The 15,212-nt window shown below is 42.8% G+C and overlaps 1 protein-coding gene across 1 annotated transcript in view; it reads left to right on the top strand.

Annotated features, from left to right (window-relative positions):
* col27a1a (collagen, type XXVII, alpha 1a) overlaps positions 1 to 15,212 on the top strand; it is a gene marked incomplete at its 5' end in the record, with an annotated part of 167,936 nt that overhangs the window by 93,636 nt on the left and 59,088 nt on the right. Inside the window, 7 exons of the mRNA XM_083657807.1 lie at positions 1,651 to 1,704; positions 4,631 to 4,675; positions 12,097 to 12,150; positions 12,462 to 12,506; positions 14,338 to 14,391; positions 14,714 to 14,767; positions 14,955 to 15,008. Coding sequence (XP_083513933.1) covers positions 1,651 to 1,704; positions 4,631 to 4,675; positions 12,097 to 12,150; positions 12,462 to 12,506; positions 14,338 to 14,391; positions 14,714 to 14,767; positions 14,955 to 15,008 — 360 coding nt within the window. The remainder of the gene's footprint in view (positions 1 to 1,650; positions 1,705 to 4,630; positions 4,676 to 12,096; positions 12,151 to 12,461; positions 12,507 to 14,337; positions 14,392 to 14,713; positions 14,768 to 14,954; positions 15,009 to 15,212) is intronic.

Raw genomic sequence — 15,212 nt, 5'->3', positions numbered from 1 at the left:
ATATATAGTTGAATATAATATATAGTTGACTGTACATGAATAACGCAGACATTACTTATAGACAACTCAATATAATATATAGTTGAATATAATATATAGTTGACTGTACATGAATAAAGCAGACATTACTTATAGACAACTCAATATAATATATAGTTTAATATAATATATAGTTGACTGTACATGAATAAAGCAGACATTACTTATAGACAACTCAATATAATATATAGTTTAATATAATATATAGTTGACTGTACATGAATAACGCAGACATTACTTATAGACAACTCAATATAATATATAGTTTAATATAATATATAGTTGACTGTACATGAATAACGCAGACATTACTTATAGACAACTCAATATAATATATAGTTTAATATAATATATAGTTGACTGTACATGAATAAAGCAGACATTACTTATAGACAACTCAATATAATATATAGTTTAATATAATATATAGTTGACTGTACATGAATAAAGCAGACATTACTTATAGACAACTCAATATAATATATAGTTGAATATAATATATAGTTGACTGTACATGAATAAAGCAGACATTACTTATAGACAACTCAATATAATATATAGTTTAATATAATATATAGTTGACTGTACATGAATAACGCAGACATTACTTATAGACAACTCAATATAATATATAGTTTAATATAATATATAGTTGACTGTACATGAATAAAGCAGACATTACTTATAGACAACTCAATATAATATATAGTTTAATATAATATATAGTTGACTGTACATGAATAAAGCAGACATTACTTATAGACAACTCAATATAATATATAGTTGAATATAATATATAGTTGACTGTACATGAATAAAGCAGACATTACTTATAGACAACTCAATATAATATATAGTTTAATATAATATATAGTTGACTGTACATGAATAAAGCAGACATTACTTATAGACAACTCAATATAATATATAGTTGAATATAATATATAGTTGACTGTACATGAATAAAGCAGACATTACTTATAGACAACTCAATATAATATATAGTTTAATATAATATATAGTTGACTGTACATGAATAAAGCAGACATTACTTATAGACAACTCAATATAATATATAGTTTAATATAATATATAGTTGACTGTACATGAATAACGCAGACATTACTTATAGACAACTCAATATAATATATAGTTTAATATAATATATAGTTGACTGTACATGAATAACGCAGACATTACTTATAGACAACTCAATATAATATATAGTTTAATATAATATATAGTTGACTGTACATGAATAAAGCAGACATTACTTATAGACAACTCAATATAATATATAGTTTAATATAATATATAGTTGACTGTACATGAATAAAGCAGACATTACTTATAGACAACTCAATATAATATATAGTTGAATATAATATATAGTTGACTGTACATGAATAAAGCAGACATTACTTATAGACAACTCAATATAATATATAGTTTAATATAATATATAGTTGACTGTACATGAATAACGCAGACATTACTTATAGACAACTCAATATAAAGTCTTTGCAACTGCTGCAGTATAAAACAATGTGAGACTTTCTGTGTCAGAACATAGTGCTGAAAAAAGCTCAAAGCAACTCTTTCTCTCCCCAGGGATTTCCAGGGGACTTTGGCGAGAGAGGACCACCGGGACCAGATGGAGAACCAGTATGTCACACACCCAGTTACATGCCCACTAGGGATCGGGGGGGGGGGGGGGGGGGGGGGGTGGCTTTGGAATCAAAACAGCATAGTATCGCGATATTTTATTATATAAATTGTCAGGTGCATGCAACATTTATGAGGTTTTTATGACAGTGTTGATCTGTCTACCTGACAACTTTGCTACAATACAAATGATTGAAGTGAGATGAACAGACTGGAAACTTTATCTTAGATAAAACCGTTCTTCCATAGAGTGAGATACCTCACTCGAGATATGAAAGAACCGGGGTTACGTTAAGTAACCTTACCTTTTCCGTTGGGGACACAATTTGCTGTAGAAAAAAGTTAATAAATCGCAATTATATCGCATTACTCAATACTGTATACAGTATCGCAATACTAGCATATCACGATACTATCGTATCGTGACTTAAGTATCATGATAATATCGTGTCGTGACTCAAGTATCATGATAATATTGTGTCGTGGGGCATCTGGTGATTACCACCCCTAACAAACACTCACACGCACATAGATAAACATGCAAAAACACACACACACACACACACACACACACACACGTACAGAAAAAGAGAGTCATGGTTCTGCTCACACGTGCTCCCCTGGGGTTTTACACACTGGGAATGTTGGACTGTGACATTTGGGCACTTTCTGATGGGAAAGTCATCTGTGAGTCCAGTCCTGTTTTTCTGTTTTGTTTGAAGCAAGTTTTTAGGAGCTCCGCCTCCGGACAAGCTTTACTGCTGCCTTTTATTTCAGCCCCTCCCCCTCCCCCCCTCGTTATTGATCGCTTTAATTGGCTTTCATTTTCACAATCTGCTATATAAAGGGCAAAGCGCAGTTTAGCTGCTTGGCTTTCAAACCATCCTTTTCCATTCAGCAATGAAGTGAAACGGACCACCGAGTTACAAACACACAGATGCACGCACACACATACACGTATATGAGCAAGTGACATCCAAGAACAGTAAATGATGTAATAATCTGTCATTCTGAGTAATTATTCTGCCCAATACAGTAAAGATAGGTCAGCAGAAACTATTAGCCAGTCCGCTGCATGTCTCTACCCATATGGAAGAGATCAAATTATTCCATCTCGCTATTTTTTTTCTCTCACCGCCGTTTCGTGCGAAAGTGACACTTCATCAGTCGGAGGGGAAAATGCTCAAATTAAAACATCAACACGTCAGAAAGTCACTTTCAAATCCATAACAAACACATCAACAGAAGAGCACACAGCACCAGCGCAGCACAAACAGCGCATTCATGTTGGAAGAAACGCTCTGCGCTCAGCCCGGTGGCTGAGTTTGGTACAGCGGCTCCCAAACGCCTAATAAATCCCTCCTGAACTCAACGGCAATAGCAAGCAGGAGATGACCTGGGCGGTTTTTCACAAAGCAGGATTCTACTGGATGAAGGTGACAAACCCAAACGTCATATTAGTACATTTCTCCAGCAGTAAGAGAGACAGTCTGCAGGAGTTATTTTCATTGTTTTCCACAAAGCTGAATTAGAACGTTTTAGCCAGATAACTGTGAAAAAGATTAGACTGTATCATTTTGATATGCATATACAGTATGCATGTGGATGGGTGCTTATAATAAACTACATTATGGCTCCTAAACTACATTATGGCTCCTCTTATCTACACTGTGTGGTAGGAGGAAATAGACGTGGCTCCTCTTATCTACACTGTGTGGTAGGAGGAAATATACATGGCTCCTCTTATCTACACTGTGTGGTAGGAGGAAATATACATGGCTCCTCTTATCTACACTGTGTGGTAGGAGGAAATAGACATGGCTCCTCTTATCTACACTGTGTGGTAGGAGGAAATAGACATGGCTCCTCTTATCTACACTGTGTGGTAGGAGGAAATAGACATGGCACGTACAGTAGCAGCAGACCCATATGGGGACCAGAGCCGTATAGATAGAAGAGTCGCGACATCTCCATTCACTCCAATGGACCAGTTTTTTACTCTCAAGAGTTCCAGGAAGTAAGGTCCTGGATTAAGCAGCAAAATAGACAGTTTGTGTTGCACTCTGAAAGGGTTTTTCCCCCCTTGAATCAAATTGTACATTATCAGCTTTATTTTAGCATGCAAAAGTAGCGCGAGACCCATTCCTGGCTGTTCATTGGCTAATGAGTCTCGCATTTTGGTCCTCCGCTGACGCCACTCTCTCTCTCTAGAGGGAGAACAAAATAAACCTCTGCGTGTATCTCGCTCTATATCTCTCCCTCTCTGTCTACATGTTTCTGTCTATCTGTGTGTGTGTGTGTGTGTGTGTGTATCTGTCTGTCTGTCTATATCTGATCGGTGTGTGTGTGTGTGTGTGTGTGTGTGTGTGTCTCTCTGTGTGTCTATCATTCTCTCTCACTCATCACATGTGTTCCATTTCTCTATCGGGGAGATTGAAGCTGATTGGATGAGCCACAGAAGGACAGTGGGCTCAGACCCCCCCTCCACCTTCACTTCAGACACACACATATACACATACATGTGTACACAGTACACACACACACACACACACACACACACACACAGCCCCCTCTCATAAGCTCAGATGAACACTGAGCCACTCTTCTGAGCATATTTGTTAGCCAATAACCCCAGAAACTTTCTCCTCCTCTCCCTTCATCTCCCTTCATCTCACTCCTCCTCTCTCCTCTCCCTTCATCTCCCTTCATCTCTCTCCTCCTCTCTCCTCGCCCTTCATCTCCCTTCATCTCTCTCCTCTCTCCTCTCCCTTCATCTCTCTCCTCCTCTCTCCTCTCCCTTCCTCTCCCTTCATCTCTCTCCTCCTCCCTTCATCTCCCTTCATCTCTCTCCTCCTCTCTCCTCTCCCTTCATCTCACTCCTCCTCTCCCTTCATCTAACTCCCTCTGTCTCCTCTCTCCTCTCCAGGGTGAGATGGGAGCCCCGGGTCCAAGCGGAGTTCATGGACTTATTGTGAGTACAAGAGTGTGTGTGTCTCTTTGGTGTGTGAAACATGCTGCCTGCTTTTATATTGAGAGCGTGTGTAGTCTGTGTCCTCCAGGGTTTAAACACCAGACACGTCCTCTTCAGACACATGGCCCGTAACGACGCAGCTATAAAGTCCTATAGTTAAACGCAATATCTCTTTGTGGAATCTGCTGCTCGATTGAGAAAAGGCTTTCAATTAGCCCACTGAATTAGCACACGTGGTAGCTTTGAGCTGCCAGCCACACAGGCAGGTAACCAAGCATCATCTGGAGGTTCTTTAAAGGAGAACTAACCTCCAAAACACTTTTTTTCAGCTTTTAACCAATATATATGACTTTGGGGGTGATGTGTGAAGAATTCTGGTCAGAATTTCCACATTTGACACCAAACTGTTGCCATTTTACCATTTGTATCATTTTTCAGCAGCATATCTGGCATAAGCGCCCTCTAAGGGTCAAAGACTGCTTTTTTTTTCTTTCTCAAATGAATGGGAGATTAGGAACACACTGACGTCACAGTGTTCCCAAAGACTATGGGATTTCAAGATAATTACTCCCCTACCCCCCCTGTACCCTTTCAGCTCCTCAGAACTCCAAGCCTATTCTTATTGAAGTTTGCTCTTAAAATACTGAACCAAACGTCGTCAAAGTTGGCACATGTCTTAATTATAGTTAGTTTCCCGCTGAATGTGTCATTACTTTATTGATATCTTACCTGGATAAGCTCGAATGATGATGTTTATATTATCAGTCCGAGTTGCAAGCACTGTCTCCAGCCCAGGCATGCGGGAGAGAGTCGTACTGTAAACCTCATGCACTAGCTCCAAGCTCCGCGGGCGCGCGCAGCAGAGCAGAGCTCTCTGTGCTCTGAGAGTAGAGAGAGCAGTCTGATATTTCCGCAAACAAATATGGTCGCAGTTTAGCGCACATGTAAAATATAACGCTATACTACGACGTGACAACGTGACAAAGCTTCTCTAAACACATCGGCTACTATCATATTTCCCTGCATCCCTCCTACTGAGATTATATCGGTAATGATTTTGGACAGACTGAATGCGCGGAGGAGGAGGAGGAAAGATCTGCAGCTGTGCCCTGAGTAGAGACACTCGCCTCGCTCCGACTACTGTGCCTGTCTGTGAAAAGCGTCCTGTCCAGTCGCACCTTCGCAAACAGATGCGGGATTCCCTCAATCCTGTACCCAATCTCAGACTGTATTCTCTAAATCGCACACCAGCTATTTCTGTCTGTTTGTTTGTTGCTCCGTGAGGTTACAAGCGCCCCATGCATGCAGCAGGCTGTTTCGCCAGCCGGGGTCTGGCAGGAGGGAGGAGGCGCAGGCAGCCTGCACTGCGCTGAGAGGAAAAAACTTTTGCACAACTTTTAACAAGAATCACGAAAAGCCCCCAAACTAAAATGAAAAAGGGACTATATGGCAACTTGGACGAGGGAATGACGTAGAGAAATCTCGCATTGTGTTACCCCAGAACGGGGGGTTTGTCGTATTGTGCGGTGTGCTGCTGTAACGAGCCCATGCCACTTTGCTCTCGTAACGTAGTTTAACACACTGCCATAGAGTTACATGCAGAAAAATAATTAAATTTCTAGTTCGCCACTGAATTACCAAATTGATATAACTTTCAACCATTTTGAGCAAAGCTCTTTCCAAACAGGCCACCAGCGTTGGCTAGTTGTTGATAATTATACAGATATGGCCCCTCTCAAATAAATTATTTTTGAGGCAATAGGCAAACTGTAATGGCGTCGATTTCCGAAAAAAAATCTGGACTTCAACACAGCCAAAGAGTCCAGTATAGACAAGAGCATATGTCATTTCTTGGTTTTTTCCATAGGTATTTTCAAATCACTGTTCTAATACATATCTAGGGGGTTAGTCCCCCTTTAAACACATTTGGCCGGTGAAGCTGTGAAAGTGGCTTGTGGATTTTGGACTCCATCAGGCAATGTAAGCAGTGGAGGGGAAAGTTATGTTTCTGCCCTGGCCCTGGCCCTGGCCCTGGCCCTGGCCCCGGCCCTGGCCCCGGCCCTGGCCCCGGCCCCGGCCCCGGCCCCGGCCCTGGCCCCGGCCCTGGCCCTGGCCCTGGCCCTGGCCGTGAGGCCCGGACAACATGACGGACGTGACAACCATCTCTAAATGATCCACCTGTCAGCCAGGGTTCCTGTGTTCCTCTTAAATCTCTCTCTGATTTACCGTGGTTGGACAGCAACACCACCCCCTGCTGCCACCACCGCCACCTACATGTCACTCAGCCCTCCACGCCCGCCCAGCCCAACAACCGCATCATGCTGTGTGATTAGAACGTGTCACTGGTTTCTCTTGTCGTGTCCCGTCTCCTCCCGTCCCCGCTGCTCCTCCTGCTCTATTCTAGGCCACCAGCGGTGGCAGTAGGCCTCTAATTGGAGCTACGGAGGCCCTTCTGATTACAGCTGTGCTCTGGGCTGCGTGTCTGCTGCGTCCATCTGACCCCACAGTATAGAGAGCCGCAGGGATGACGTATTTTTGTAGTCGGAACGCTGAAGTCCCGGACTTCCTGGTTCTTCACTGTTTCTGTCTATGGGATTTTTGAATGGGTTTTTGCCGCGATGCTTCAAATAAGGTCTCTGGGCAACGCAAGCTTAATCAAACGTGAACCAGTGTTCAGCGGGATAATCTTCACACATGAGGACCACTTTCATGAGTTTTGAAGCGTAAATGCGAGCCCTAGAAGTAAAAAGCTCGTGCTAAATTAATCCAGAACTACACACAGTGTCGCATAGGCTTCCCCGTCACGTCACCACTCAACCTGGAGTGTTGTTGATGTGTGCGCTGCTGTGCACTGATTACCCCGGGCTGAACCAGGTGAGGGAAAGAGAATTTCCGTGTTCGTCCTTTGAAGTGATGAAGTTATTGACGTATAATATCCCCGTCGACTCAACAGTGTAGTCTCATTTAGCCGTTTGCTAGCTAGCCGCCCTTTTAACGGCACGTAAAAGCTTAAAAACTCATAAAAGTGGTCCTCATGTGTGAAGATTATCCTACTGAGCACTGGTTCGTGTTTGATTAAGCTTGCGTTGCCCAGAGACCTTATTAGAAGCATCGCGCCAAAAACCCATTCAAAAATCCCATAGGCAGAAACCGTGAAGAACCAGGAAGTGTTAGCATGGATGTTTTCCAACTGGTTCCTGGGGCTCTCTATACTCACCCGGCAGCATCCAGGTTATCAATATACAAACAGCCAGAGGGGCCTTCTCCTCTCTGCAGCCTGCAGGCCTCCACTATGGGCAACCCAGGCCCCGGAATAGAATGTCGGCATTGTACGTTTCGGGAATCCACGGATATGTAGAATATATGAACATTTCGGAACCAAACGTAAACATAAATATGACTTTTCTAGATATGTGAATATTAACATTATACACGTCATAGAGTCTTAACGACTGTTGAAGTATGTCGCTGCCACCTATGGGTGTGCGGGTGGGATTGGCGATGGATTAGCGTCCCCGTTTTACAAGTGAGAGAGTGCAGGTTCAACTCCTGACCGAGGCCCTAACCCAAACCATAACCCAAACCGTAACCCTAACCTTAACCTTAACCCTAACCTTAACCAAGTTGCTTTAGTTGCCTAAATCTAACTAAGTTGCTTTAGTTGCCTAAACCTAAGCAAGTTGTTTTACTTGCCTAAACATAACCAAAGTCATTTTATTTGCCGACCAACATAACCAACGTTGTTTTATTTTCGTTTGACGTCGGGAAGGCATCAAGGTTTTCAAATTAACCAGCATTTTGTTTCAAATGTAATTGCACATATTGCACATATCCACATATAATAATATAATATAAATACATATAATGCACATAGAATCATGTTTTATTCCTGCGATTGGCTTGCTATGGGTGAAGGACCAGCTACCATTGGGAAAACACATGATGTGGAAAATAGATAGGGGGAACGCGAAGGAAGAGGGGAAGAAATAGAGGAGGAAAAATGGCCTACCACACTTTCTTTCTTTCTTTGTCTCTCTCTCACTCTCTCTCTCTATTGTTCTGACTGCCTGTTCTCTCTACAGGACGTCATTCTGAACAGACGAGGGATCTATAAACATCAAGTGACCCCACTCATTCCTCAAAGTACACACAAATGGCTGACTTAACAAGTCATTAAGTCTTGCATCTTAACACGTTGAGTGCCATAGCCGAGATATCTCGTCTTACATAATCCAACGGTTAAGTGCCATAGACGAGCTATCTCGTCTTACATAAACATTTTTTTTTTTGACGGTGGGACATCAATCAACCCCTTTTACGTCTTCTATATCACTATTGGAGGAAGAGAATGTGTATAATCTATTTTACCGACCACTAAGTGGCGACAGTTCTCTCCCAAGACAGAGAAAGCCACAGCCAGCCACAGCCAGAGCAGCCAGCCAGCGCGCTGGAGAAAGCCACAGTGTAATTTTCAAGGAAGCAGCTCGGCGAAAACTCCCTCGATCCCACACACACACACACACACACACACACACACGCGCGCGCGCACACACACACACTCGAGCACCCCCGCGCATAAATAAGACCAGAATCGCAAAAGCTTACTCAAACCTCAAGAAACAGTTTTACAGTCCAGACGGCCGCGGAGAATCCTTCCCCCGCAGCACAGACGGAGGGAGGAGCCCGGAGACACACACACACTCTCTCCCTCTCTCTCCCCCTCCCCCCAGTCCCGAGAGAGAGAGAGAGAGAGGAGAGAGAGAGAGAGAGAGAGAGAGAGCACACACAGAGCGGGAGACAGACACGCCGCGGGGGCAAAGAACGGACAGAGATCCCCTCCCCCCAGAGCCGCGGAGCAACGCGCGAACACACACACACACACACACACACACACACACACGCACACACACACACAATACAGTATGCAGACTCGCCCAAGGGCACCCACAATCACAGGCAGGTGACTGTTCTGCTGTTTGATTGAATTTCACAAAACTGCGATTATCTCAGCTTGCTGTCTCATACGCTAAAACCATGCTGTACTCAACGGCTAATATCTACATAACTACTAACTCTGCAAACTAACTCTTTTAGACAGAGAAAGCACACATTCTATTAGTTATTTTTAGATGATTGGTGTTCACGAAGTCTTAACAGAAAAGAATCCTCGGCTGTTGTAAAATGAGCCAGAATCCTCAAAAAAAAACCTGGCACAACTTACCTACAGGATTGAAAAAATGGCTGGCACTCAATGTGTTAAAATGGTTCAAATTAAAAACTCTGCCACTGGGGTGACATAATCCCCTTCAATTCCAATGCAGTTTCACTTTTTCAGCCATTTCTCTCCTCAATATATAAGTTTCAATATCTTGCAACAAGGCAGATTAATTCAGAGCAGGACAGGACACTTAAGCCCATTTTGCATTTTATACACAACATTGATTTGATTCTAAAAACATGTTTATTTGAATTGGAAACAGTTATCTTCCCATACACTTTCCCCCTCCACTTCACAAAATCAGATGTTAAGGCTTAACAGCACATGAAATGACTTGTTAAGACAGACTTGTTCACAGTGTGTATACTTGAGTAAGCGCTGTCTCTCTTACACAAGTACTACATGATGCACATAGAGACATATGTAACACACCTCTCCAAGGCCACCCTGGAGCTCATTGCAGAGAGCAGAGATGAGGTAGCTGTTAGCAGCCTGCTGGGTCTCTTCTGCCCATGTTCTCTGCTGAGATGAACACCTCTCCTCCAGAGAGACTTCATGAAGGTGTTTGCTCTCTCATTGGTTCTGTCACCTTCTGAGACAGAAGCAGATCAAGTCTAACTTGGATCAGTCTGCTTAACTGTAGAGGGAATGTACATGTTCTCAGAATGCTCCCCTGCCCTGAGCATTGCACTCCTGTAGCTTTTGCTATGTAGCCATGTAGCTCAGCGCTGGTTCTGTTCTCAGTGACTGCACATAATATGTTAGCCCAAGCATTTATTCATTAGACTCACAGCGTCTGTAAATACTCACAGCAGAATTTGATGAGAGACTTGACTTCAGATTGCTTCGTCCATTTCTGCTCTGCTGAATTTGGTTGAATATTATTACGCATTATTATGTGCTGGCATTTAATCATGGAAATCCCACTAATGAGGAAAACTCTGTCCGTCCGTCCGTCCGTCTGCCTGGCATCCATTTATCTGCCCAGCAGGTTGGCCAATCAATCAATCTGAAACTGCACATGGGCATTGAGCATCGGCACAGGCAGGGACTTTTTTCCAATTTTCCCCAATTTAAGCCCTTTATTAGCATTTATGGCAATTCTGCACCGAATTGAGTTGTGGCGCGTTCATCCCCGGCGGGTACTAGTTATTATATTGTTCTCAATTTACTATTGATGAATGCCAAAATCGTGTGTGTGTGTGTGTGTGTGTGTGTGTGTGCGTGTGCGTGTGTGTGTGTGTGTGTGTGTGTGGGACACCGTATTTTTAATGAAAGTCAATGAAAAGGCCCTCTGTTCTGCTGTAATTTGCATGAGACGCTGCATGATTATGGTCAAAATCATAATCACGATTATTTTTTATCAATATTGAGATCATGATTATTTAACACGATTACTCTTTGACTTTGGGAACATCATGCATTTATTGAACTGATACATTTAAATAAGATTTAAATGACGCTGGATTTCTTTGAACTGTCATCTTCTACCAAGGAAGGTTTGGACAAGGTTTAAATGAAGGTTTAAGCAGACAAACACGACTCGAACTGAACAACTCAACTATACCCGCCACCACCACCACCATACCCCCCCATTATATATCACTTAAAGGACTTTTACTTTGCACTTTATCATTTATAATTTCATATTGTTTTCTGTCTGCTCCATCTACTGCTCTTGATGTGATCGCTGTGCTGCATACTGCACTAAGTCAGATTCCTCGTTTGTAATATGATTACTCACTATGGCTATTCAAATTAATCTATTCAAATTAATCTATTCAAATGAATCTATTCAAATGAATCTATTCAAATGAATCTATTCAAATGAATCTATTCAAATGAATCTATTCAAATGAATCTATTCAAATGAATCTATTCAAATGAATCTATTCAAATGAATCTATTCAAATTAATCTATTCAAATGAATCTTGAATCTTGAAAGTACACGCACCACAGCGTGTTTGGGCTTTGGAGGAGGGGCAGAGCGTACCACTGTGAGTGAAAGGGGTGCGCTGGAATTACAACGCAAGACCAAACAAAAGCAACATTGCTAAACGGAATGCGACACGTTTTATCACGATTTTATCTCGATTTTCGATTTTCTTGTTTTGTGGGAAGCCAAAATCTTGATCTCGATTAATTGTGCAGAGGTGTCACTGATAGATTGTTTTTTTTATTTCTCTCCTCTTCTGGTGCCAGGGTGATATGGGACCTATTGGAGAGATGGGCCTTCCAGGACCTAATGGACTGAAGGTAATCACTAATCACACACACACACACACACACACACACACACACACACACACACACCAACACACACACACCAACTGTTATCGATCTTACATCGTCTGTGACCTGTAGAGAAACTATAAGTTACTTTTGGAGAAGGACCAGTGAACAGGGGTCAGAGAGCCAGATGAGCTGCTGATTGGCTTCTTCACATGTGCACACAACAGTGGCCAGTGTGTCACCACTAAGGCTGAACATACAATAGGCGGGGTTTGGTTTTGTGGGAGGAGTCCCTTTCTAACCCGCGTGTCTGTGTGTTGTTCTTTTTTTTGCAGGGGGTGCCCGGCAACCCAGGAGAACCAGGACTGAAAGGTGATAAGGTGATCTGAATATTCCCGTTATTGGCCTGTGTTTGAGCAGCATGTGATGGATATGTACCCTAGCCATCTCTCTCCAGCCTTTAAACATACAGCAGCATGTGATGGATATGTACTCTAGCCATCTCTCTCCAGCCTTTAAACATACAGCAGCATGTGATGGATATGTACCCTAGCCATCTCTCTCCAGCCTTTAAACATACAGCAGCATGTGATGGATATGTACCCTAGCCATCTCTCTCCAGCCTTTAAACATACAGCAGCATGTGATGGATATGTACCCTAGCCATCTCTCTCCAGCCTTTAAACATACAGCAGCATGTGATGGATATGTACTCTAGCCATCTCTCTCCAGCCTTTAAACATACAGCAGCATGTGATGGATATGTACTCTAGCCATCTCTCTCCAGCCTTTAAACATACAGCAGCATGTGATGGATATGTACCCTAGCCATCTCTCTCCAGCCTTTAAACATACAGCAGCATGTGATGGATATGTACCCTAGCCATCTCTCTCCAGCCTTTAAACATACAGCAGCATGTGATGGATATGTACCCTAGCCATCTCTCTCCAGCCTTTAAACATACAGCAGCATGTGATGGATATGTACCCTAGCCATCTCTCTCCAGCCTTTAAACATACAGCAGCATGTGATGGATATGTACCCTAGCCATCTCTCTCCAGCCTTTAAACATACAGCAGCATGTGATGGATATGTACCCTAGCCATCTCTCTCCAGCCTTTAAACATACAGCAGCATGTGATGGATATGTACCCTAGCCATCTCTCTCCAGCCTTTAAACATACAGCAGCATGTGATGGATATGTACTCTAGCCATCTCTCTCCAGCCTTTAAACATACAGCAGCATGTGATGGATATGTACCCTAGCCATCTCTCTCCAGCCTTTAAACATACAGCAGCATGTGATGGATATGTACCCTAGCCATCTCTCTCCAGCCTTTAAACATACAGCAGCATGTGATGGATATGTACCCTAGCCATCTCTCTCCAGCCTTTAAACATACAGCAGCATGTGATGGATATGTACCCTAGCCATCTCTCTCCAGCCTTTAAACATACAGCAGCATGTGATGGATATGTACCCTAGCCATCTCTCTCCAGCCTTTAAACATACAGCAGCATGTGATGGATATGTACCCTAGCCATCTCTCTCCAGCCTTTAAACATACAGCAGCATGTGATAGATATGTACCCTAGCCGTCTCTCTCCAGCCTTTAAACATACAGCAGCATGTGATGGATATGTACCCTAGCCATCTCTCTCCAGCCTTTAAACATACAGCATGCTTTGGTTACATCCCACCTTCGGCCAAACCGACGCAAAGCCTCAGAAGGTTCTTGCTAGCTGTATAAAGCTTCGGCCAAACCCATGCAGAGCCTCAGAAGGTTCTTGCTAGCTGTATAAAGCATGAGATTTGACTGGCTTTTGTAATCAATCTTATCAATGAGAGCGGTTGTACAGTATTGTAGATCTACATGTACATCTCTCCTCCCATGCATTTCTAAGTGGTCACTGGGGAGCTCATCTGTTGAACACTGGCTCAGTCTATAAGACATGTGGGTGTTATGGAGCAATCGGCATCAATCCCTTCCTGAAGACAGATCGACACCACATGAAGAAGCTGGCTGGTGTTCTGGCCATCATTTGTGCTGTCAGCACTTTGGTAGCTTGTACGCTAATCTGTGCAGACTTGAAAGCCGAATGTGATACGACAAAGTGAGAGTTCAGCAGGACCCTAATGTGCTTTGTCCATCCGCCTGCGTCTGTTCATCCCCACCTCTCTCTCTCTGTCGCCCCCTACCTCCGTCAGGGTGAAGTCGGGATTCCCGGAGAGCAGGGCGAGATCGGGTTCAAAGGAGACAAGGTATGGCCGCCGCTGCAACACACACATGGTTAGACAGCCTTGGCTGCAGAGCTGTGCCTTTGCTGAATGATGTCTTGGCCAGATGTCTGTTGTCCAGCCTATGGAAATTCTTATGTAACCCCCGGTCCATTGGTCTCCATGTGTCAGCAAAATCAAACCCTTGTTGTTGAGAGAACAGAGTCGTCCCGTGAGACAGTGGAGATACTGCGCAGAGTCATGCATGTCCTATGTCTTTTACCATAGAGAAGAAATCAAGGCTCTGCGTTATGCTTCTGAATCATGTCTGTCTTACCTCTTAAGATATGGTTTATGTGTTGGACAGGGCATCCAGGGGGTTCCAGGTTTACCAGGCACACATGGGAAACCAGGACCACAGGTAGACTCTCCAACTAACTACACTAAACACATTAATAACCCAAAATGCAAAAACCTTATAAGGCCTTATAAGACCCTATAAGCGTGTCAAGTGTAATACAAATACCCTTGTTTGAGGACGTTTAACTGCATTCTCAGCTCAAGAGTGGTGAGGATTTCTCATGTTCTCCCATGTCTCTCTTTTACAGGGCAGGCTAGGAGAGAGAGGCCCTGATGGTGCACCTGGCCCCCCAGGACCTGAGGTCACTATCTGCACTTTCTATAGACATGAACAAAAATGAGTAGATACAAATACACAACTCTGTACTGCTGTCTTATATATATATATATTATATTATATTAATTATATTATTATATTAACTCTGTACTGCTGTCTTATATATATATATATATATTATATTATATTAATTATATTATTATATTAACTCTGTACTGCTGTCTTATAT

The sequence above is a fragment of the Poromitra crassiceps genome (assembly GCF_964638095.1).
Source record: "Poromitra crassiceps genome assembly, chromosome: 21".
NCBI classification, from domain to species: Eukaryota; Metazoa; Chordata; class Actinopteri; order Beryciformes; family Melamphaidae; genus Poromitra; species Poromitra crassiceps.
The sequence above is the reverse complement of the archived record's forward strand: the minus strand, read 5'-3'. Positions and strand labels throughout refer to the sequence as shown.